Source organism: Podarcis melisellensis (genome assembly GCF_964234715.1).
Source record: "Podarcis melisellensis genome assembly, chromosome: 5".
Lineage (NCBI taxonomy): Eukaryota > Metazoa > Chordata > Lepidosauria > Squamata > Lacertidae > Podarcis > Podarcis melisellensis.
Genome location: NC_138537.1, coordinates 69017700 through 69042037, shown reverse-complemented (window position 1 = coordinate 69042037; position 24338 = coordinate 69017700). Strand labels below are relative to the sequence as shown.

The 24338-nt window shown below is 42.7% G+C and overlaps 1 protein-coding gene across 1 annotated transcript in view; it reads right to left on the bottom strand.

The window, feature by feature from the left end:
• Positions 1 to 24338, bottom strand: part of SGPL1 (sphingosine-1-phosphate lyase 1) — a 41432-nt gene that overhangs the window by 6870 nt on the left and 10224 nt on the right. The window contains exons 2-9 of the mRNA XM_081913154.1: positions 17646 to 17811; positions 15967 to 16034; positions 15574 to 15721; positions 14379 to 14458; positions 12202 to 12330; positions 2752 to 2840; positions 1578 to 1683; positions 1283 to 1381 (exon numbers count right to left, since the gene is read on the bottom strand). Of these exons, the coding sequence (XP_081769280.1) occupies positions 1283 to 1381; positions 1578 to 1683; positions 2752 to 2840; positions 12202 to 12330; positions 14379 to 14458; positions 15574 to 15721; positions 15967 to 16034; positions 17646 to 17811 (885 nt within the window). The remainder of the gene's footprint in view (positions 1 to 1282; positions 1382 to 1577; positions 1684 to 2751; positions 2841 to 12201; positions 12331 to 14378; positions 14459 to 15573; positions 15722 to 15966; positions 16035 to 17645; positions 17812 to 24338) is intronic.

Below are 24338 nucleotides of genomic sequence, written 5' to 3'. Positions count from 1 at the left end.
AAATTTACCATTCTCAAGGCATTCTACAAGCAAGGAGGCCCTGACCAGTGGCTTCAGATTCTGGTAGTGTCTACCCAAGTCCTTCTATTTGTAATTTCCAAACTGTTATCCTCCCTTTGATCCTCATGAAGTCAATGAACGGGAGATCTGCATCAATACAGGGTTGCTTCAAATCCAAAACTGATCACAAGGAACAGTCCTTGTGAGGTCAGCAAAGTTTTTGTGGCTTCGGCCGGTTCACGGTCCCGCAGACACCGCAGTGGGCCGGAGTGCGTGCACATGCATGTGCAAACGCTATTTCCAGTGCTCCTTCCAGAGCGGAGGTGGTGTGTGCAGCTTCCCATTGGCTGCAGGGGCTTCATGCAGCCAATGGAAAGCGGGCCAGCATCGCGGAAGGCGGTCCCTGTTGGGAAACTGTGTACGTGCAGCTACTCACACAGAGTCAATTAAGGTTTGACAGACAACCAGAAGGTCATGTGAAGGAGTAAGTCCGCCTGGTGATAACAGAGACATGGAGACAGCTCCCTGATTGGTCAAGCTATCTCAAGGGAGTGATAATGGCCTACTAACTGGAATGTGTTAGTTCAAGAGTTTGGAGTTCAGAGTTCTGTGTGTCAGTGTAGGAGTTGTGAGAGGTAGCAAAAGATCCGCGTTCTGTTCCTGTAAATAGTCCACTGTATATAATAAACACCTAACTACAAGTTCCTGGTTCCTGCTTCGTCTATCCTGTCTGCAGCCAAGTCGCCAATTGCTTCCGTGCATTCTGCGTTTACTCTGCTAGGTCTGGCTAAGGTCCTGCAACTAGTCAGAAAGTTGCGAAAGACCAATAGGTTTTGCCAACAGTCCCCACTCTGCTCAGCGCTGGTTTAGCGCAGCATACAGGAGCCGACCGAGCGGGCAATGGGGGTCCCCGAGTGGGCGGTGGGGGTCCATGGGCCGCTTAAACGACCCCCATGGGCCGCTTGTGGCCCGCGGGCCTTAGGTTGCCGACCCCTGGCCTAAGACCACAGAAGGTATGGTAATAGAACCGTTTGCTATCTTCCAAAGATGTGGAGCTGCACTCAGCTACATCAGGATATTGCAGTCACTTTGCAAGTGATGCGAGTTTGTATTTATGAACACATGATGCCCTGCAGGAGGCCAGATCTGTACATGGGTTTTCCATTCATCAGCTATGGACCAGGGGGCTGGAGGGATAAACTTTGTGTGTTGAAAACAACTCTCCTCCCCCCTCACAGGAAGCAATGTATATCTCAGGTTGAAGTAGCACAAAGGTAGTTACCTCTGCGACCTCCTCAATTGGGTCCATGACTCCATGTGGAAACTGCGGTGCTGAGCAGACCAGCATGGCTGTATTCTTGGAAATGGCTCTCTTCATTGCCTGAAAAAAATCAAGAGGAAACGATCAGGCAGTCAAGATGCTCTGTTAGACACCAGTCTTCAGAATGGCACATCAGGCCTGCAACTATGATTGGGATACAGGGCCTTTTGATGAACCCTGTCCTAGGAAGCCCAACGATGTTCAATACTTTACAGAGTCACTATTGATAAGAGGTCTGAGAATATCTGAGCAATACCTCAACATCCACTTGCATCGTCTTGGTCAATGGAATGTGCACAATCTTCATCCCAAAATAATGAGCTGCTTTATCAAATGCTGCATGGACACTCACTGGAACCAGCCTGGGGGAGACAGATATAGCAAGATGTCTCAGAAAACGTTTGTAGTTGCCCGTGATTTGTATCCTTCCTGTTTCATCCCCTCCTTGTCTGCACAAAAATAAACTGATATATACCTGAAAGCCTGGGAGATGTGGGGGGCTCAGGGTCATGGATTCAAGCCTTACATTGGGCAAAAGATTCCCACACTGCAGGGGGCTGGACTAGATGATCCTTGTGGTCCCTTCCAACTCTGTGATCCTATTATTCTGCCTCCAATGACAGTTTATTCTTCCATTAACAACCACCAAACTCCAAAGTGCTCCTAGATAAGCAAAAGTCTTTTTTGGGGGGTTGCATTTAGAAGAGGTTTCAAAGTTGTGCTTTTTGAATTCTTGCCGTTCTGCAGTGAATTCAGAGTTTAATTCAGAGTACGACCATCAGCCATAGGGGATGGGACTGATGGGAGTTGGGAGTCCAAAAAACATCTGCAGGGAACCATGTTTGGCTACCCCTCCCGTTTAGTTTTTGATTCCATTTTCTTCAGTGTAAAGTATTTGTCAGTACGCCTTTCAACCGATGTCAGTGACTGGGCTCCATAACTGGTTCTGCCCCGACGGGGCTAGGCGACTGGAGCACTTTCAGAGACGTTCCAATCCTGGAAACAGGTCATCTGTGCATTGTGAGCACCAGACTCATGCAGAGTATAAATAACGCAGAAGCTAGCTGTGAAGCATAACTCCTTTTATTTCTAATAGCTACTACAAACTAAAGAACTACTGGCTTGCATGAGTGTTACATCTCCCAGTCAGCCATCTAGTCACTACGTAGATAAGACTGTCTCCACACACAGGCAGGCAGTCAGGAGCGGAAGACTAGAAGAGCAGTTTCTGCCCCCTCCTTTCTCAAAACATCAGATCAGGAGATTCTTGCAATGGGAGGGGTGAAAATATCAACAGTATTGGCCCAGCATATGAAAAGGTAAAGTAGTGACCAATCTAAAAAGATGCTTAATGAAAATAGCTTCTCCTATATTAAGGGTGTGATTAGTTACTTTGTTGGGGGGGTGGAATGGGCTAATGGGCTACATACATTTCTGGATGCTTGATTCCTTTTTCGTAAGCCAAATTCCTGTAAGCTTTACAGACCATCAGGATGCTCTCAGTCCCACCAGAGGTCATCTGTTAAGAAGGAATTAAAAACAGCAGACACACTTAAATGACCACATACAAATGGAAGTACCGTCTTATACTGGAAAGTGAATTTTAGTCCCTAGTTATCAGAAACTCTGAAAGAGTGTCAAGTGCGCACGGGCACACACACACACACACACACACAAATATAGACACCCACGCACGCACATACACACATCACAGGAGAGGATGTAAGTGCCACAGCAACACCGAAATCAAGCCAATGAGATGCAATGCCCTGTCCTAACAACAGAAGACTTCCACACACACAAATTGCACAAACAGAACAAAGGGACTATTAGCATGTTAGCTCCTGTAGGCAGCAGGTCGTTTCCAACTATAGGGGGATGGATATATATATATATATATATATATATATATATATATATATAATATTTATAGAATATATATATATATATATATATATATATATATATATATATATAAAATATTTATAGAATATATATAGAATATATATAGAAAATATTTATATATTTGCTTTCGTAGATTTTCGTAGATTTTCGTAGATATTCAACAATTTTCATTGTTGAATATATATATATATTCAACAATGAAACCCTTTCCAGTAAAGAGGAACGGATGACAGCAGTTGTAGCAAGGACTTTTCTGCAGCCAGACTTGTTGGTACACATAAACCCAAAGAGACATTGAAGTAATCTGAGACAGGGAGACAGTTGAATGAGAAATCTGCTTAAGAGACTCGGCTGTTGTTGTTGTTGGCCTGGTGTTGTGGGATCCAGCATCCAAGTCACTCCTTCTTAACTTCTTTGTGCAAAAGCGTCTCCAAACATTCCAGCTACTGTGCATATCAGAAAAGAGCAGAGTTGTGGTATTTTGAAGATTATGACCACTTTTCATGGGACAATTCAAAATTTATAAGCAGAAGAAATGTAAATGAGAGTCCATTACTGAGTGAGGTTGTGAGCGCAATTGCAGAACTGCCACGTTCAGACCCCTGCTTAAAGCTTTGATGTCAACTTTAGCCTATATAACACTGTCTTGGTTATCTTCCAGTGTAGACTATTGTCTCCTTGAGACTGTATGAATCACTGTCACACGGCATTTATTCTGGTTTTTGCAATATAGTGGGCAGCTGGCCAATGCCAGGTGACTCAGCAACAGCTGACAGCCTTTTCAAGCATGTATAGCTGACTGACTTCCTCTAATACAAGGGGGAAGCTCAGAACGTGACGAGCGAAAAATGAAGCAGACAACGTCTGGGAATATCTTTCTAATTCTGTATACAAAAAAAAAAAAGCTGAATGCATTACCTCAAGAATTTGACTGTTTTAAGGGAAAATGAGAGATGTCTTATCACATATATTTATATATACACACTCTCTCGAAGAAAGTTTAGAAGATATAACTCTTCCTTGCTAATCTGTCAGTTCCACTACATATAATGTTGGCATTCCACAGCAAAACAGCACCCTATTATGATTATTTTTAAGCACCTCTAGAGTACTTCCTACATGGCATATGAATAAACAAGAACCATTTCTATGAAAGGAGAGGGAGAAAGAGCCTCATGCAGCAAATCTCAAATTCACTGCTTATGGTACTTGGGCAACAGTGGTTATATTTATACTACAAACCAGTTTAATATTAACATTGCTCTCCCAGGAATCCTGGGATGTGTAGTTCTGCGTGGGAATTCTCAACATCCTCATCAAACTACACTTCCCAAGATTCTTTGGGGAAGGTTATTACAGTTGAACTACCCACAACTATGCCTCAGCTGCCTTCATGAACACACAATGCCAGTACTGAAGGTCAATGTAATAGATTTACAGTGGTACCTCAGGTTAAGTATTTAATTCGTTCCGGAGGTCCATACTTAACCTGAAACTGTTCTTAACCTGAAGTACCACTTTAGCTAATGGGGCCTCCCACTGCCCCTGAGGAGCAATTTCTGTTCTCATCCTGAAGCAAAGTTCTTAACCTGAAGCACTATTTCTGGGTTAGCGGAGTCTGTAACCTGAAGCGTATGTAACCCAAGGTACCACTGTAGTGCACTTACTATAAAGAAAGGTGAATGATATGGTTTTTTAAAAAATAAATGACAAATAATAAAGGCACATATATTGTGGGCGTATGAAAAAAAAAGGGTGTGTGCCAGAAGTAATAACTCACACTATAAAAAATTACTTGCAAGATGAAAGCACAAAGTCCAACTGAATGAGTACAAATTTAAATCAGTTCCCTGCCATAGAATTGTAGAATTGGAAAGGACCCTGAGGATCATCTAGTCCAACGCCCTGAAATGCAGGAATATGCAGCTGCCCCATGCAGGGATTGAACCTGCAACCTTGGCGTTATCAGCACCATGCTCTAACCAACTGAGCTATCCACCTATGGCTTATTTGTGAAACCTGTAATTCCCTACCAATTCTCAGAATCACTGTAACCCCCTTGGAATATATAGCTCACGATTTGTCAATGTAAGATCCCACATCCTTTTGATTCCTCTCCCTTTAAAAAAAACACAAAGGCAAGAAAACAAACTGTCATTGCACAAGACAGTACGTCACCTCCGACCCTATCCCTCTAACAAAGAAAGAACAGATGATGCACTGTTTGTTTTTAGCAGAAGCCAGACAGCTGTGAAAACACTAACAAGGAATTGTATGTCGCTCAGCAAGATTCTTATCCCAGTGCTGTTGTTCTTCCCAAGTGGGATTTGAGTAAAGCACTGGCAAATTTTAGCATGGCATGTGTCTGGAAAGAAAAGGCTGGGCTTATTTGCAAGTGAGGGAAGCATGGGGTGTCACCCCCCCAAAAAAAACACACACCAAAGATAGCATTTCCTATACAATAAACTCCTCTTTTATTCTGTCCTGTTCTGTGTAGGAAAATTACTTGACAGGAAATCTTCATATTAACCTTCCCCAACCTGGTGCCCCTTCATATGTTGTACTACAATTCCCATCAGCACCTGCCAGTACAGCCACTGATGGAAGCTATGGTATATACATCAACATTTGGGAGGGAGGGGGGGAAGTTCTGCTTCCAGTGCATATCTAGTTATTAAACTCCCCAGAACAGCTGGGCAAAAAAATTGGCCTTACTCATTTTTCCTTGTCACTTTGTTTCTTGACAAGATTATTCTGAATGTTGCCAGTTTTAGCAGGGAAGAGCACATTTAAGATGTGCCTTTCTGAACACTGCAGAAGACAGAAAGGGTGTGTGAGAGACCAAGAGGAATATCCTTTGATTCTGGGATTAAAGATCATGGATAGTTTCCTCGAAATAGTGGGAGTGGTTTGGCAAGCACAAGAGGTAATGTGAAGTTTGTTACAATGGTAGAGCAGTACGACAGAAGCATATAATCCTCTGAGTTTGGTTGGAAACTCACAAGACGGCAGCACATCTATGCCCACAGACACAGCAAAACTGGAGTGACACATAGCCTGAACCTCTGGTAAAAACAAAATGCCGCCACTGGCAATTAATTCTTTATGGGTAAGAACAGTGGGACTGCTCTTATGACTTGGCAGGCTTTCAGTTTTCACCAGAGATTCAGACTGTGCGTTGTGTCCCTAATCTTTTTCTCACTGTTGCAATATATTTTGCATTTGAAAGTCAGGTGGAAAATTGGCTCCATTACAGACTGGAAGTGTCAATATGGCCTACATGCATGGCCTTTGAAAACTGGAAATAAATCAGAGGTGGCAGGTCATATGTTGCAAGGGAGGAGACATAAAATGAAAGCTCCCCATTTCACAATGTAAAACATGCCGGGTGCAAGAAATGTGGCAAAGTCACCCTGGAATTCCTTGGGTCAGGCAATAAGAATATTGCTACAGCTCTTCACCACATTTAGTTTCTTTGTTTAGCATAACAGCTCAAGAACCTTCTTTGAAGAGTAGTAATAGGTAGAAGATGCTTGGGCTCAGTGGCTTTTGATGAGTGGCGGGTGCTAGCAGACTGCAAAGGCAGCAGAGATTTGCAAGTTTTAATTTCAGGAAATTAATTACAAAGGGTTGGGATCATATTGCATCTCTCCCTGTTCCTCCTGCTCTTGCATTGACACACTTCTGCAAACATTCCATGCCTCTTACAAACATTTCATGGCAAAATCTCTGGCACGTCTTATCTCTTTAGATTAACAACTAGAGTATAGTCAGTGAAGGACACAGAAGTATGGGAGCTTGCAGCGGCAGGGGGAGATCTAAGGGTAAGTTGTTTGGTTTTGTGGGGGTTGGCTGAGGTAGGTTTCTATAATGCACCTCCCAAGGAGAGGAATCATAAAAAAGGTTGTTATGTAAACTTGCTGAGAAGTGAAACTCTGTGGGCTTAAAAAAATTCTGAAGCAACTACAAAGGAAGTAGCAAAGAAGGAGCTCCACAGCATGCATGTATTAGGAGGACCCGAGTCAAAAGGTAAAAGGTAAAGAACCCCTGGACGATTAAGTCCAGTAAAAAGTGTTAGAATTCCTGCTCCATGACTGCAGTCATGGGATTGTTGTCTATCACATGACAGTGTATGTTTTGACTCCACAAAGTGGGAAGTTACGGAGACAGGATGTTTGTGATACTGTGTTCCGTAACATGGGACTATTGTCCTTTGTTCTTTCTCTTTGCTGTCTGATGCTAGAGAGAGAGGGAGCCATGTTGCAGTGCTCCGTGTGTGTTTATATGTAAATATAGTAGATTAGCCAAAATGCTGAGTTGCTGAGGTCTGTTACACAAGCTGTGAAGACTCTGCAGATCCCTAAGTGTGCCGATGTCTGCTGGCATCAGTCGCTGTGATGTTCTGCCTGAAGAAAGCTTTTGAAGCTCCCAAACGATTGACCAGGAGGGAGAGAACATGCCAGTCGGGCATGTGTCTCTGCCAGGGTCCTACTCGAGTGTAGGATGAGCTCCTGACAAAAGGCGACTATGGGGTTGCGGCGCTCATCTCACTTTCAGGTTGAGGGAGCAGGTGTTTGACAACAGACAGTTTTCCGGGTCATGTGGCCAGTATGGCTAAACCGCTTGTGGCGCAACAGAACACCGTGATGGAAACCAGAGCACATGGAAATGCCCTAATTATGTTTTCATTAATCAGGCATAGTTATAAGGCTCAGAATAAACATTTGCCGTGCCCAAGCACTGAGGTGGGGCCTTGAAACTCAACAATTCTATACTGCGAGAAAATAGATCAAGAAAAACATTTTTTAAAAGATTAGGAAAAGGAAGTATCTGTGCTCTACTCTCAAGTAAAAAACAAAACAAAAAACAGACACTCAGAATTCCAAAAACACATTTTAGCTTCCAGAAATTTACAGCAAGAATAGAGGAGGAGGAAGATATATTGGCAGGCATGGCAATAATCAATTAACAAAGACTCTACCACTTTTTAAAAAAGAATTGTTAATTGTACGTAAGCCTTTTTCTCTCTATCTTTATAGTGCAGAAGGACCCATTTTATGTTGCCAAAAGTCAAACAGAATTAGCTAAGCAAATAAAGGCTACACTGGTGAAACCAGCAAATTAAGTCTGCACGGATTCAGTTAAATGGTATTTAGGCTCTTTTGAAAGTGTGATGTCAGTACATTTATGCAAAATGGAACTGTGGCTCCTAAGACCTAATGGGGCTTCGTGATTAAGAGAATGAGCTGTGATGATCCCCCCAAGCTGCCGCATTACACACACATCTGTAACAGGAAAAAGGATACTAGCCTGTCTTACAGGGTAGTTGGAAGCATTCGTTGAGAATATATGTGAAGCCCTTTAACCCTTGAGAGGAAATGCGAAGTAAATGCTAACCACCAACAAATATGCAGCTATTCAAGCAACTATTCATATCATTGAAGAATTGTTTCCTATGCCACACAGCCTCCTCAAAACACCATGTCGTATTTTCTGCTCCAAGTGAGTTCTATTAACCGCTAGCCACACACCTCTGAGTCCTTTGAACTGTTAACCTCCTTCCTAAGTTTCACTGTCTGTGGGCAGCTCCTTCCCTACGGATTGCAAGGCAATGCTAACCCTGCAAGACGAGTTTGCAAGAAATTAATTTTAATAAGGTCTCCGAGCACACGAAAGTACAACCCTCGCTTCCTTACATCACTGCCTGGGAGCCTGCTGCTTCTTTAGCAACAATGCCTTACCCAGTCTAGGTCACGGCTGGTGACTGGGCACCGAGAGCAGTGGTTTCAGGGCGCCGCTGCTTAGTTGGAAGCACTCAGCCTCAACTGGTGGGCAAGACTGCACAACAACAGTCTCCGGTTCAGCCCCACAGAGGACCAGCCCTCCTCACAAATAAGCCTCTTTCAGGGAAGTCACTTGGCAATTTTCATCTGCCATTGGACAAGAGCAGCTGCCTCAGTTCTTAAAACTGGAATTTTATCCTTGCTCTCCCATTCAGGTCTTGTATATCTGAAGGAGCATCTCCACCCCCATCATTCAGCCCAGATACTGAGGTCCAGCGCCAAGGGCCTTCTGGAGGTTCCCTCACTGCAAGAAGTGAAGTTACAGAGGGCCTTCTCAGTAGTGACACCCGCCCTGTGGAACACCCTCCAATCAGATGTCAAGGCAATAAGCAACTGTCTTACTTTTAAAAGACATCTAAGTCAACCCTGTTTAGGGAAGTTTTTAATGTTTAATGCTGCATTGTGTTTTTAATGTTCGCTTGGGAGCTGCCCAGAGTGTCTGGGGAAACCCAGCCAGATGGGCGTGGTATAAATATATTATTATTATTATTATTATTATTATTATTATTATTATTATTCACCCCACACTCACATTCCTAAAAATGTACATGAAGCACAGAAGCACCTGCGAATACAGACAATGTACAGAAGGTATTTTTGGATCAGCGCAGATGACTGTGAAAGGCAACCTTAGGGCATATCTACATTAATCACTAAGATGTATTGCAGTTTATTCATTGTGGCTTCCTCTGTGATTCCTGGGAAATGTGGTATGGTGAGGGTGCTGGTTGCTAGAGACCCTTAGCCTTCTCTATCCCTCGTGAACTACAGTTCCCAGAGTTCCCTGGAGAAAGGGGTAACTATTGCATAAATTTCAGTCTAAGTCCGTAGCACAGATAAGCATCCTAGCAGTAGAACTCTAGAGGCTGGTTTTGTTGTTCATAAGGAACACAGTGGAGGCTAAAGAAAAACAGATTTTTTTTTTATTCTTGGTAGTTTTTCTGATAGCTTTTATTTACATGGAGATAGAAGATTAACACCATCCTGCATATCGAATGGCAATATTACATCTTGCAAGTTCATGTACGCCCAGGAACTGGAAACGGTATTGTGAACCTGACAGTTTTACTCTGGGGAAACGTCTGGAGAATATAAATATTGACATAAAGATGTTCATCTCTCTTGGTACAAAAGCAAATCAGTATACTTCACTTAAAGTGCATCATTAATATTTCGATTATTACCTACCCTTCATCATCAGGCTCCAGGGCAGTTACAACCATTTAAAATTCAGTATTTAAAATATGTAAAACAAATTACAAGAACAGGGTAGGTCCTGAATACATGCATCTCATGTATCAAAAGCCAGGGTAAAGAGATGATGATTTATCTTTTATATGCTGCCTGTCTGACTGGGTTGCCGCAGCGACTCTTGAGCAGCTTCCAACAAACTATAAAACCACAGTAAAACATCAAACCCATCAAAAGGCAAGCCCTTGACCTATTACAGATCTGTAGACAAACAAGTGTCCAGTTGGTTTCAAGTCCATCTATGTCATCCATTCTCTCCTCCCCATCACCCTCTTGGCATAGGTGAGATGCACTCTTTCGCAGCTTTGAAAGCCAGGTTTCCCAGATCCTGGCCCACATACAATGCCTCTTGAATTGAACAGACTGACAGGATGCAGAGCATGACTGTTGTTCGACTACAACACCCATCACCCCTAGTTAGCAGGACCAATGGTCAGGGATGATGGGAGCTGTGGTCCAGTAACAGCTGGGCACCCAAGTTGGAGAAACACTGTTTATAGAATGGGACGCTGCATTGCTAGGGTCATAAACCCTAGGCTAACTGCGACACGAAGTTAAAATTAAGCATGCCTAAATCTGTGCTGGATTTAGGCCTCTCATCCCATATCTTCATTAGCAAGATGTTAATGTGTTTCCTGCTACCCCACCCCTTATTCTTGCAAACCTTGCAAGTGGCTGCAGGAGAGGGTCACTGAGTCAAACCACGGGGGGTCTTTTTCTAGGTCTAAAATGAAACTGTGACGCTCCCTTGTTCTTTTTGCTATTGAATGCTGCCTGTCAATTAATCTTGTTTTATTTACAGTATTGAAATGTGGTTATTTTGTATGTTATTTTTGTTTTGCCAGATTGTTATGAAATTGCTATTGCGTTATTTTGCTACGTTATGAAAGTTTTTGCAATGTTTGCTTGAAATGCATCTCTGCTTCTTTGTTGTAAGCAGCTTTGAGAAGTGTGTGTGTGTGTGTGTGTGTGTGTGTGGAAAAGCGGTATACAAATAAAGTGAATGAATGAATCTTACTGACCCTAAACTGTTCCAGCAACAAATACCATCCACATTAGATCCAAAGGAACTCCGGCCTAATCGCTCACCTTCTTGGCAACAGAATATAGAAGATGCTGCTACTAAACATATGAGTTGCTGAAATACCAACCACAATTTTCACCCAACATATTTATTACATACAACTTGCTCTGATAACACACACACACACGGAGGGGGGGGGAGAACACAATTCTCTTTCAATTTTGACTTTTTCAAAAACTGGACACCCACAATTCTTGGTGTTGTCCTCTTTAGAAATGACAAGGCTTTTTACATTTGCAAGCAAATTTGCACAGGTCAACCATCAACATTATGTAAACAAACTAGCCAAGCAGCGTGCAACTTGGAAGAGAGGTTAATGAATAGGACTGCATAACTACCAAGGTATTTGACAAGCTGTCCACAATTTCTTAATTACCTTTGGTGTCTACTGTGTCACCAGTTTGCCAGCACAGCTGTTAATTGTCAGGATAGCTTATATATGTTCTGCCTACACAGACAAATAATTTAACTACCTGTATTGTAGCTACGTAAAATTTGTTTTCAAACTTGAACAAAATTTAACAATGTTTCGTTTCTCAACTGTTTTGTGGATTTCAGCTGTGGTTTGTCTACAATTTCATTTGTACACTGCTTAGGCAGCTCTTTCATCGAGCAGGTTATATACATATTCTAATAAATAAAATAACAATTTCATTAGAGTTCGCTAGACCCAAAGCAAATGCAGCTTCCCTTGGAAACAAGGCAAAAAAGACACACACTTTTTTCTGTAATGGATCTTTTAACATGTACACAAATACACTGGCTGCAGCTAGTGGGACTCATGTCGTGTTACTTACTGTTCCACAAGATTTGGGTCCTCCGTGGAAAAGATTACAAGCCATTCTCACAACCTCTGCTTCCATCTTCCTCACGCCCGGAAATATATCTGGATGAAGTGGGTTACTCCATGCAAATTCCTCATAAACCTTCAGGGAGAAAATTGGCACAGGTGAGATAGCTCCTCGAAAGTAAACCCTGAAAAGGTGATGCTGTACTGTACAGGAGAAAGTCACCTCACTCCCCATCCATCAAAGATGACTGGTTTTGGAGAAATCACAGGAGGACCCTGCAGAGTTTTCTCTGCTATAAAGTTAGTCCCAGAATGCTTTGCATACTGTCATATCATCCAAATACCGAGTTCTAATGCCGCAGAAGCTTTGAATAGGAGTTACGTCTCACGTGATGGTAGCTGTGTGAAGCAACGAGTGGAGCTATGCTTGGTGGCCTCAACCTCACAGACCCTACCTGTTCCACGCATTCGCCAACATCCACACCTTGGCTGCAAAGTCTGAAGAAGGGACCCCTAGGCTAAACCATGTGAGAAGCCTACATGCACACACAGAGGCGGCTTCCCACCCAAGGCAACTGTCGCCATTCATTCCTATCATGGCTGGGGGCCTCAAAACCTAGAAGCAGCCCAGGGTCCCTCTGGACCTCTGAGGGGGGCCTGCAGAGGAGTAAGGGAGCAAGCACAGCCCTGCTCTTCTCCTGCAGTTCTAATCACGTGGGCCTCAGGTGCCTCTACAAAGCTAGTGTGACATTTCTTCCTACTTATTTTCTATGACAGAAGGAAAACAAGTTTTAAAAGAGATACAGAGGACTGTTTGGGAGTCAAGCAGACTATTGAACACCTTTTTTCTTAACAAGCCTTTTTAGCGGAGATTTTGTATCCCGGCCTGAAGCTTGAAATTCTTTTTATGCGTGCTTTCATTGCAGAATCGCATCAGGTTTGTTTCACAGGAAGTGATTAGCGATAAAGTGTTTTAAGTAACCTCATTGTAAACGGACTGTGGCAGAGGCAGGGACAGTCTACCAAACTCTTCCACCTTTTCCCTACAATTTCTATCTCCATTGGGCATGGGAAGGGGGAAGGATAGGTTTAACTGAATTAATGCTTGGAAGTCACAGCATGTGGTAGCCAAACCACACCTTATAATTATGAGCAAGACACATTAATACATTTGAAATGATTCACACGGCATAAATTCAGGGGAATTTCTGCTTCCAATTCCAATGTGTGTGATGCCTAACCAGTACACCTACTTCACTGGTCTGCCTGAACCTCATTTACTCACAAGTGGGATGGGGGTTTTTTCCCCCTGTCACAATTTGTTTTCCACTTCACATTCCTTCCTGTTCCTTCAAAATAGAACGCCTCATTACAGGGAGAATTAGTTATCCTTATTATTTAATTTGTATACCGCCCTTCACCCGAAGAGAGCACAGGGCAGTTCACAACATAAAAAATACAAAATGAGAACTTGCTTCATTTAAAATGTCATTAAAAAAATAAAAAGTTGCACACATGCATTCAGTGTGGTGTAGTGGTTAAGAGCGGTAGACTCATAATCTGGGGAACCGGGTTCACGTCTCCGCTCCTCCACATGCAGCTGCTGGGTGACCTTGGGCCAGTCACACTTCTCTGAAGTCTCTTAGCCCCACTCACCTTGCAGAGTGTTTGTTGTGGGGGAGGAAGGGAAAGGAGAATGTTAGCCGCTTTGAGACTCCTTCGGGTAGTGATAAAGCGGAAAATCAAATCCAAACTCTTCTTCTTCAGGAAGAATCAGGAAGATTGGATCAAATTTAATGATTACTTAGTTAACATGTTAAGCTAAACTAACTGAAAACAGCTTGCAGATACTTAATTGGCTTAGGATTTTATTTAAGTGATGAATTAATAGGTTTAATTTTATAATGTGAAAATCTAAGGATGTTAATGTTTAAGTTAAATTATTTTAAGAACTATGAGTTGGAAAACCGTTAAAAGGACGTGCAATGAAATTCAACCAAGGGGAAGCGAGGAAGTAATTTAATAATGTTAATGAGTGTAATTTTTAATAAGGTTATGATTTATGTTTGTTTGTTTTATGTGTTTGTTTATAATGTTGTGAAAATCAATTAAAAAATTGAAGACAAACGCTTCTTCTTCTACAAACTGAAGGATAAACATATAGCTATTACCACACTGAATTACCTTCACAAGCAGATCCGTGAGTTTCTGATCCCCACTGTACACTGTCCCGGACACTTTCCCGTCTTCCCAGTTTACTTCACCTGAAAGAACGGAGACAAGAAACCGCCCATCATATTTAAAAGCACTTTGCCGATCAAAACTGCAGTTGATTGACCGTTCACACAACGGTCTATGGAGACAACATTAAAACTACAGTCTAGCACAGAGCTGGGGAACCTTTACTCTGCATGCAGAATTAGGCCCAGCAGGTCTCCCTTTCTGACCCACAAGGCTGGTTTTTTTCTAAATCACACCCACCTGCTGCTTGCCTGACCTCATATCAGGCTTTGGGCGGGTAAAAACAAGGCAATGTGGGGTTTTAAGACACGCTTTGTCAGAGACAACTATCAGCAGATAGGCATGGAGGTTTTTAAGCACTTGCAAACAGCCTGCCTCTCTAACTATTGTTAAAAAGCAATGATTAACCATGGAACTGTAAAGTTATTATTTACTGATTTTACTGTTTACTATTGGATTCTAATGGATTACTGAATATTGATTTACTTGATCTATATGACCAGGAAAGCTGTTTGTGGACAAACGCTGGCTCCCTCAGCCTGAAGCGAGATGAGCACCACACCCCATAGTCACCTTTGACTGGACTTAACTGTCCAGGGGTCCTTTACCTTTAACCTATATGTGTTGGAAGCCACTCAGAGCGGCTGGGGCAACCCAACCAGATGGGCGGGGTATAACTCACAATATTATTATTATTAATAATATCCGTATTATTACTACTATTACAACAGCAGGTGGCAGGAATTCATGCTCCAGAATGGGACCCAAACTTATAATAATCTCTTTCTGGAAGAGAGAAATGTCCAACACTTGTGAAAAATACATGGCAAGGAGAAATGATGAAAATCAGGTTTTACACCCCTCCAAACAGGAGCTCTCCAAACTTTCTAAGTCAAGTTAGTATTTCCACATGTTCATGCAACTAACAACATTACTTCGCTTCTATGAGACAGTGGCAGGGTTTTTATTTTGTTCTCTTCTCCATGAACTATGCTTCCATCATTAATTGAGAATGAAGGCTGAGTATTTGTAATACACAGCCATTTGCTGCTGCTTATTAATTAACATTGGCACTGGAGCAGAGCAGAGCAGATGCTGAAACTGATTGACACGTGCCAGTATGCATTCAGACTCATACCCATAGAGCTGTATTCTTTCATCTTCTTCAGCACATCTGGTTGGCTCAAGCCTTTTGCCGGCAGGATTTTGACATAACCCGTTTTTTCTTTCAAGAAACTTAAGGTGCTGGCCATATCTTCCATAGTCTTATTCATCTGTTTCTTTATCTGTTAGGATAGACAAACACACATGCAAATATAATATGAACAGATTCTAATCATGGGGATAATTTAATTGCAAATTCCTTGCAAAAAAATAGTTCAAGCCTTGAGTTCAATTTTAAACAAGCTGACCTCTTTTCACAGGTATGCTTTTAATTCCCTTCCCCCCCCCCCCGAGCATCAAATGAGCAATAAATATGTTTCCTCCTAGCAAATTAAATAGGTAAGTAGCTCAATGCTTAAAAACTTACAATAGTACCAATAAAGGGCAATTTGCGTAAATTTCTGAAGAACCACTTTTTAGATCGTGATGTTAAACCTAGAAAGAAAACATTAAAAAAATATATTATTATTCAGCCCTAAAATTTCCAAATTTTTATTTGCCAGGGTAGAGAAGAATCCCTGCTTCTTGAGTACAGAAGGCTTCCTGCTTCAGAAAGCTGCCTTCTACCCCTCTTGCATGCTTACCTGCACTGCCCTCTAGCCATCAAAGTTCCCAGCAATTTGTTGCCAAGACCTTTGCACTGCCCCTACTGATCCCAAGCACATCCGAGTGCACATCTTTGGGAATTGCAAAACCCTGCATGTACACAGGAGAAGGCTGGCATGCACGAAATTTCTGAGCTGCGAAGCTTCCCCAGATGCTCTTAGACCAGAAGGGGCAAGGATATAAATGAAAGGCATGTCTGCTTTGCGAAGCTGGAAATGCTCTGAAGCCTTCTGAATTCCTGTCTGTGCGTAGCAATGGGGGTGGGGGGATAAACGCAATCCAAAAGCTTATGGATGGAATGAACACAGAAAGCAGCACGGATCACATTTGGACATGTGCTGTAGGAAAAAACACTAATACCAACAAGGGGGTGTGGAACCTAATGAAGGCCAAAAACTAGGCTTTTGTGTTAAACCAAGAACCAACTTGTTGCCTGTGTTATCAAACATGTCTGTATTTAAAATGCTACCTTTCTTTTCTCCATCAGGGACACATGTGCTCACACACACACACATGGATATCAAGACCTATCACACCCTACAACAGAGAGTATAACATTTCTTCAATACCATAACCCTGAACTGCAGAGGTGATGCCTAATTAATGAATTTGTTGAATTTGAGTACGCAATTTGTGCACTCTCTCTCTCGCCATGAACCCTATCAACATATAACTTTATTTGGTGGACCTATTCTACAACACCCAACTTTGAACATTTTCGAGCCAGCTGTTCAAAACGAACCCACAGTTTAGCCTTTTATTTCTAGAAGTATTTATATACGGCCCGGTCACGTTAAGTATCAAGGCAGTGGGCATCGTAATGAAATCATAAAGCAATGTGGGAGTCCCAAGGGCTATACAGGGAAGAAGCCCCTGCGTCTGTGGTCCCAATCCCTGGAATAAAGCATTAGAGAAACGGACCTGAGTGAGCCTCAAGCTCACACCCTCCCATCTCTCCTGGCTGAGCCACAGGAAATTTGAAAGCTTTCATTTCTGTTTTAGATCAGCTACAGCTTGCTCATGCATCTAAACCTGAGCAAACTGTGGTTATCCTTAACTCTGATTATGAACGCAAGCCAACTCCAAACCAGGCTGGCTTGTTTCCACTAATATTAAGGTTAAACACGGTTTAAGATCTGGACAACACACCAAACTGTGGTTAGTCTTAAAGAGAAATGGAAACTTCTGCTCTCCTCCTTGAAGCTGTACTGGACGAGAAGCCAAGCTCTCATAAATTATAGTTTAGTCTTAGGGCCAAACACAGCCATAGACTTGGAAACAAAATAAGGTGAAGAGTTAGTTGGGACTTTCTAACCTCACCTCTTTGCTACCACGAAGGTGAGGGGCTTTTAAAAATGAAATCCTATTTGAAGAGCATCATGCTACACAAATGCAGTGGACCCCCCAATTCCTCACATCAGAGACGCACAAAGCACTTACTTTCTTGTTGGAAGAGGAACCTGTATAGCCAAACAACCAGGAGGGTAGCCCCAATTGTGGATGTTACCAGTTGCCAGGGCTCAGCCCCAGCACACTTTGCATTCACGACATTTCTTGTTTCGTTTAAATATTGCAGAAGGATTTCTTTGTAAGGAACAACCGCATCCTAGAAAAGAAGAGAAAGGACCCATGAGGTAGAGGGCAAGGGCAAGGCCAAGGCAGAATGAACAAATGTGGCTGGAAAGTGAGGTTGATTTATTTGCTATGAGTGTTTTAGCCCCACCTTCCCCTTCAAAGAAATGCCCAAGGCAGTTTTACCATCGAAGCAAAAGTAACACCAACAATAAAATACAAAAAATTAAATCGAGAAGAAAAGAGGCAGCAAATAAACACATCAATTAGCATGTCAGAGAGGTGGTACAGTGGTACCTCGGGTTAAGAACTTAATTTGTTCTGGAGGTCCGTTCTTAACCTGAAATGGTTCTTAACCTGAGGTACCACTTTAGCTAATGGGGCCTCCCGCTGCCGCCGCACGATTTCTGTTCTCATCCTGAGGTAAAGTTCTTAACCCGAGGTACTACTTCCGGGTTAGCAGAGTCTGTAACCTGAAGTGTCTGTAACCCGAGGTACCACTGTATTTAAAACTGGGGAGCTGGCAAATTGAGTTACCAAGAGCCAAAGGAAGAAGGATAATTTCATAACACTTTGGTTAAATTTTATCTTGTTTGTAGCTAAAGAGGGCTTTATGATTCTGCTTTTGATTTCGGTTACGATTACTGAATCTGGATTACAGCCCTAACAAACTATTATACATCCGTGGTTTTTGTGTTTAAAGAAATTGTTATTGTATGCTTTGCAGTTTCTTTTGTGTATAGAAAAGAATGGCTGTTTGTTTGACAATGCAGGATGCCTGCAGGATAGCTCAGTCGGTAGAGCATGAGACTCTTAACCTCAGGGACAGGAGTTTGAGCCCCACATTGGGCAAAAGGATTCCAGGATTGCCGGGGGTTGGACGAGATGAGACACGTGGTCACTTCCAACTCTACAATACTATTGTTCTAAAGTTCTCAGCTACAATATTTGTGTATCGCGAAAGCTAATAAAAATTATTTACCCAAAAAATGGACAGGCAAAATCCTTGCTCAGTGATAAGTGATGTTGCACAGAGGTGGCGAGTCATCAAAGAGGGATGAGGTGGGCTTTTCTCAGCAGGAGATTCCAAAGTCAAGAAGTGGCCACAATGAAGGTCCCAACCAAGCACAACTCAGTGTCCCAATCAAGTGTCCCAACCAAGCACAACTCAGATATTAAGAGAGATGCAAAAAAGAGCCTCCATGGGAAATCTTAGGGAGAGTTTTGGCTCAAATGGGACGACAGCTCTGAAGGTAACTGTGCTCCAAACCATTTAGCATAGGGTTGGGGAAACTGTGGTCTTCCAGATGTTGCTGGACTACAACTCCCATCATCCCTGACCGTGGGCTATGTTTGTTGCACAAGAGCACTAAACCACCTCAATTGTGCCGCCTGACTTTGCTGGCATGTGAACTAATCCTATCTGAAAACAGCAACCCTCTCCATTAGTCCCCATTAACCCAAAATAAGAACCACCAGCGCACAGGGATAAATCCATGTTTAGTGTCTCCCACTAAAACTAACCGGTGTTTGCTGTTCTTGAGACTGTGTCTTTTGTAACTGCTTTCGTCATCAGCCAAGATTTCCTCGGGGCAAGTTCTCCCTGTGTAAGTTTAAAATTACAGCTCAACAGCAACACGGAACATCTTCCAGCAAAGTTAGCCTCCCATTCATTTCCACGTCTTGCACCGCGACTTTTGAATGGCATCAATGGACAATGCAGGATCTGCCATATCAGCTTGAGGTTCCAGAACTTTAGCCCCACAAAGGACAACTCTGGAAAGCGTAGCTCCTTAAACACAAGCTTCCTTTATTTTTCCTAACATCTTTTGTGGGGGGAAGACCTCTGCTGTAGCAAATGCACTGAAGAAAGGAGCCTTTCCAGTCTCAATCTCAATACTCAGTGAGTGTTCCTTCCTACCATTTTCCCTTTCCCACCTCACTGTGTAACCTTGAGCCCACACCCCTTAAAGAAACCAACCCTTAATTTTTCAAATTCACAGTTGCTGTCCTTTGTCAACCACGTCTGTCATATCCAGCTCCCAATCTCTTAAAGCCACGCTGCAGAAAATACAAATTTTCACGGCTGCACTCTGCTCCTCAGACCTGTTCTTCCACATCCAACTTTTGAAACCTTCTTCTGAGCAACGTCCCTACCAAGGTGTGGCGATTTCGCCTTAATTGAAATGCACAATAGCAGAATGCAGTGAGTAAGCCTGTGGAATCCTGCTTGTGGAATTTGCATAGGCCACTATGGGAAGCAAAATGCCAGGCTGGAGATGCCTCTGGTCTAATTCAAACGAGCTTTTGTTTTGAACTAATTAATTATAATAATAGTTTGATTATTATATACCCCGCTCACCTGACTGGGTTGGCCCAGCCATTCTGGGCAGCTTGCAACATTTATAAAACATAATAAAACATTACACATTTTAGGGCCATCCACATCATGAATGCAATTAACATTTGCACCCCCAGAAGCGGAGAAGACGGGAAGTTATAGACAAGAAGGATCCCTTGACACCTTAGATGTCTGACACATTTATTGACTAGCAACTTCTGATAGTTGATGCCACAACAACACAGTGGCCCTACAAGGAGCCACAGAACAGTTTTATTCAAAGGGGAAATAATTTGAATTGTGGGAAGAGTACCCAACAATGGATAACTAATACGAGACATATCACGGGGGGGGGGGGGAGGGGAGAGACTCACTACTTTGGTGCACCAATCATTATTGTAACCAGATATGCCTGGATAGCTCCATTGGTTAGAGCGTGGTGCTGATAATGCCAAGGTTGCAGGTTCAATCCCTGTATGGGGTAGCTGCTTATTCCTGCATTGCAGGAGGCTGGACTAGAATGATCCTCAGCGATCATTAATATGATACCATGAGCCATTATACATTCCAGCAGCTGTTCTTCTTTCTCTCCTCAACACATCCAGTTCCTGACATCACCAGCTGGCAAGATAAGGACTGTCCAAAGCTTTGGAGAGCCACCGGTAGTCAATGTTGACCAGGGTCAGGGAACCTGTAGCCCTCCAACTCCCATCAGCCCCACCAACAAGGCCAATGGCCGGGGAGAATGGGAATTGTATTCCGTATCTGGAGTCTCACAGGTTCTCTACCTCTGGTGTAGACAATGCTCAGCAAGATGAGACAATGGTCTTGACTTGGCGGACGGCAGGTTCCTATGTTGCTAACATGTCGAAATACAGAAGTTTCACAACTCCCCTCTTCCCCTGCCTGCCACTTCAATCCCTATGCATTTGTTTACTTGCAGGTGCATATCTGACTTACCGTATATACTTGAGTATAAGCTGACTTTTTCAGCACATATTTTATGCTGAAATAGCCCCCCTCAGCTTATACTCGAGTGAGGGTCCCTGTCGGGCTGCTCCTTCCTCCTCCTCCACTGCTGCCGCCACCAGCCTCTAGGTAGGCAGGGGGGTGGGAGGGGCTGGGGGGATAGAGAAGCCCCCTCTGCCATGTGCACATGCGCACACGCACGCACGCGCACACACACACACTGGCCCACCAGGAGGTTTGTGGTGTGGTGAACTGGCTTATACTCAATAAGTTTTCCCAGTTTTTTGTGGTAAAATTAGGTGCCTCGGCTTATATTCGGGTCGGCTTATACTCGAGTATATACGGTAAGTAATTTCTACTTCCATATCAATGCATATATACATAAGCCTACTTTATTAGGCCGCAGCAAGTAAGCTGCATGCATTTTTCATTATCCGAAGCCTTTCGAAAGAGGAACAAAGAAAGCCAGCCAAGCAATCCCTTTTTTGTCTTATGCAGAGGGGCTTCTTATCCAAGAGGTTCATGTTCCCTTTTTTATAACAGAGGTTTGAAGTTCAGCATGAACTGTTCTATCTGCTCTTTATCAGGATGCTTATATAATACGGATCTGAAGATTAGAACCTGCTAAGCTTGTGTCTTCTGCCAGAGTACAAGAGATAACAAGCCTCTACTTTGCAGCTATGCTCCTTGACAGGACCCCCTCCCCCCTAGCTTTTATTGCTACTTCTCCTTACACCACCATTACACAACAGAACTGCTGATGGCATGCAAAAAGCGAACCACCTGGTTCTGGACAACCTCCCAAACCATCTCCCTGGGTATTCCAACTAGCAAATGAAAGTTAATCCTCTTTAACATTTGTTTGAAACTGCTGGGATAAGCTACTCAGGGAGACAGAACAAGGTGTCTCCATGTATGCTGACAACACTAAACACCCTTTCTCTATCTTTTTCAGGCTGTTCAGGTGAGGCAAAGCGAGTGTTGAACAAGTATGTGAAACCAGTAATGATCTGCATGACAAAACAGGGGTCAGAAATGGGTTTGTTTGTATACCCAGAAAGGATCAAAATTGCAATCTGGGGGGTACTCTTTGACTCAACTTTGTCACAGAGTCCCCGGTAGCCTCTGGGACAGTAAAGTGCCTTTCATCAGCTTATCAGTGCTGCGGCATCATCTAGATCAGGGGTCAGCAAACTTTTTCAGCAGGGGGCCGGTCCACTGTCCCTCAGACCTTGTGGGGGGCCGGACTTTTGGGGGGGGGGATGAACGAATTCCTATGCCCCACAAATAACCCAGAGATGCATTTTACATAAAAGGACACATTCTACTCATGTAAAAACACGCTGTTTACTGAACCGTCCGCGGGCCTGATTTAGAAGGCGATTGGGCCAGATCCGGCCCCTGGGCCTTAGTCTGCCTACCCATGATCTAAGCAATATTAATGATTATGTATTCTCTTTACTAGTCTTCTAATTTGAGGACATCTTCTGCATCCCCTCATACCACTCCAACTCTTATTAAGAGCAATCTCAACTCCAACGTTGCCTGTACTTTGTTAACAAACAAACAAAAAAAATTGTCTAACAAGAGGTATTTCAGTGGTTTGTGAAAATAGCAAGTTGGAAAGAATTAGAAGCAATGCCGTGGTTTAAGAATGCAGATACGCCCTAAAGAACAAAGACAGTTTCTGAAGATCCAAAATTCCAGAGGCCATTAAAGTCCCTGCTCTTCAAATGCAGATTCTTCAGAGAAATGCAGTTCTCACCAAAACAGAGAACCTGCAGTCTGGGCTATGCCATTTTATCACGCTGTAAAGTATATTCACACAAGAAAGTTCAAAACAAAGAAAGCTTCCAATATTTAGCTAAAAGAATTCTTGCTGCTGTAGTTGCATATAAAAAGAAAGTTCTATCCTTCTTTGTCACTCTCTGGCCCACAATGCCCAGGAGGAAGGCCTCTGGTTTCTTAGTAAAGGTATACTTAAATACCTTTTTCAACTCGTTATAAACCATTTCCCAGAATGCCTTCACCTTCGGGCATGTCCACCAGAGGTGAAAGAATGTTCCTTCAGCTTCCTTACACTTCCAACACCTTTTATCAGACAAATGATAAATCTTTGCAAGTTTGACTGGGGTCATGTACCACCTATATATCATTTTCATAATGTTTTCTTTCAAGGCACTACATGCCGTGAATTTCATACTGGTGTTCCATAACCTTTCCCAGTCTTCAAACATGATGTTGTAACCAATGTCTTGAGCCCATTTAATCATAGCTGATTTAACTAACTCATCTTGTGTGTTCCATTTAAGCAGCAAGTTATACATTCTTGAGAGCACTTTCGTCTTAGGTTCAAGTAGTTCTGTCTCTAATTTTGATTTTTCCACCTGGAAACCAATCTTTTTATCTTTTTTAAACATCTCTTGAATTTGGGCATAGAGAAACCAGTCTCGCACCTTGTCCTTTATTTTTTCTAAACTCTGCAACTTCCAATTATCTCCAACTTTTTCTATTATCTCACAATATTTAGCCCAACCACTCTCCATGTTCAGTCCTTTGGTGGTCTTCGCCTCCGTTGGTGACAACCACCTCGGCGTCTTATTTTCAAGTAAGTCCTTGTATTTAGTCCAGACATTAAACAGAGCTTTCCTGACAATATGGCTCTTGAATAATTTATGTACTTTTACCTTGTCGTACCACAAATATGCATGCCATCCAAAAGCATTGTTAAACCCTTCCAGATCTAGGACATCAGTGTTTTCTAGTAGAAACCAATCCTTCAGCCAGCAGAAGGATGCTGCCTCATAATATAACCTTAAGTCCGGCAGGGCAAACCCCCCTCTTTCTTTAGCATCTGTTAGTATTTTAAGTTTTATCCGGGGCCTTTTGCCCTGCCAGACAAATTTCGTAATGTCCTTCTGCCACTTTCCAAAACACTCCACTCTATCCACGATCTGCAGGGTTTGGAACAAGAATAACATCTTTGGCAATACATTCATCTTTATAGCTGCAATTCTTCCCAACAAGGTAAGTTTTAATCTTGACCAGATTTCTAAATCCTTTTTAATTTCAATCCAGCATTTTTCATAATTATCTTTAAATAAGTTCAAATTTTTCCCCGTCAAGTTCACCCCCAGGTATTTCACTTTTTTAGCCACCGTTAACTCCGTTTCTTTCTGAAACTCATCTATTTCTAAAGAAGTCAGATTTTTCACCAAAACCTTTGTTTTTTGTTTGTTCAACTTGAATCC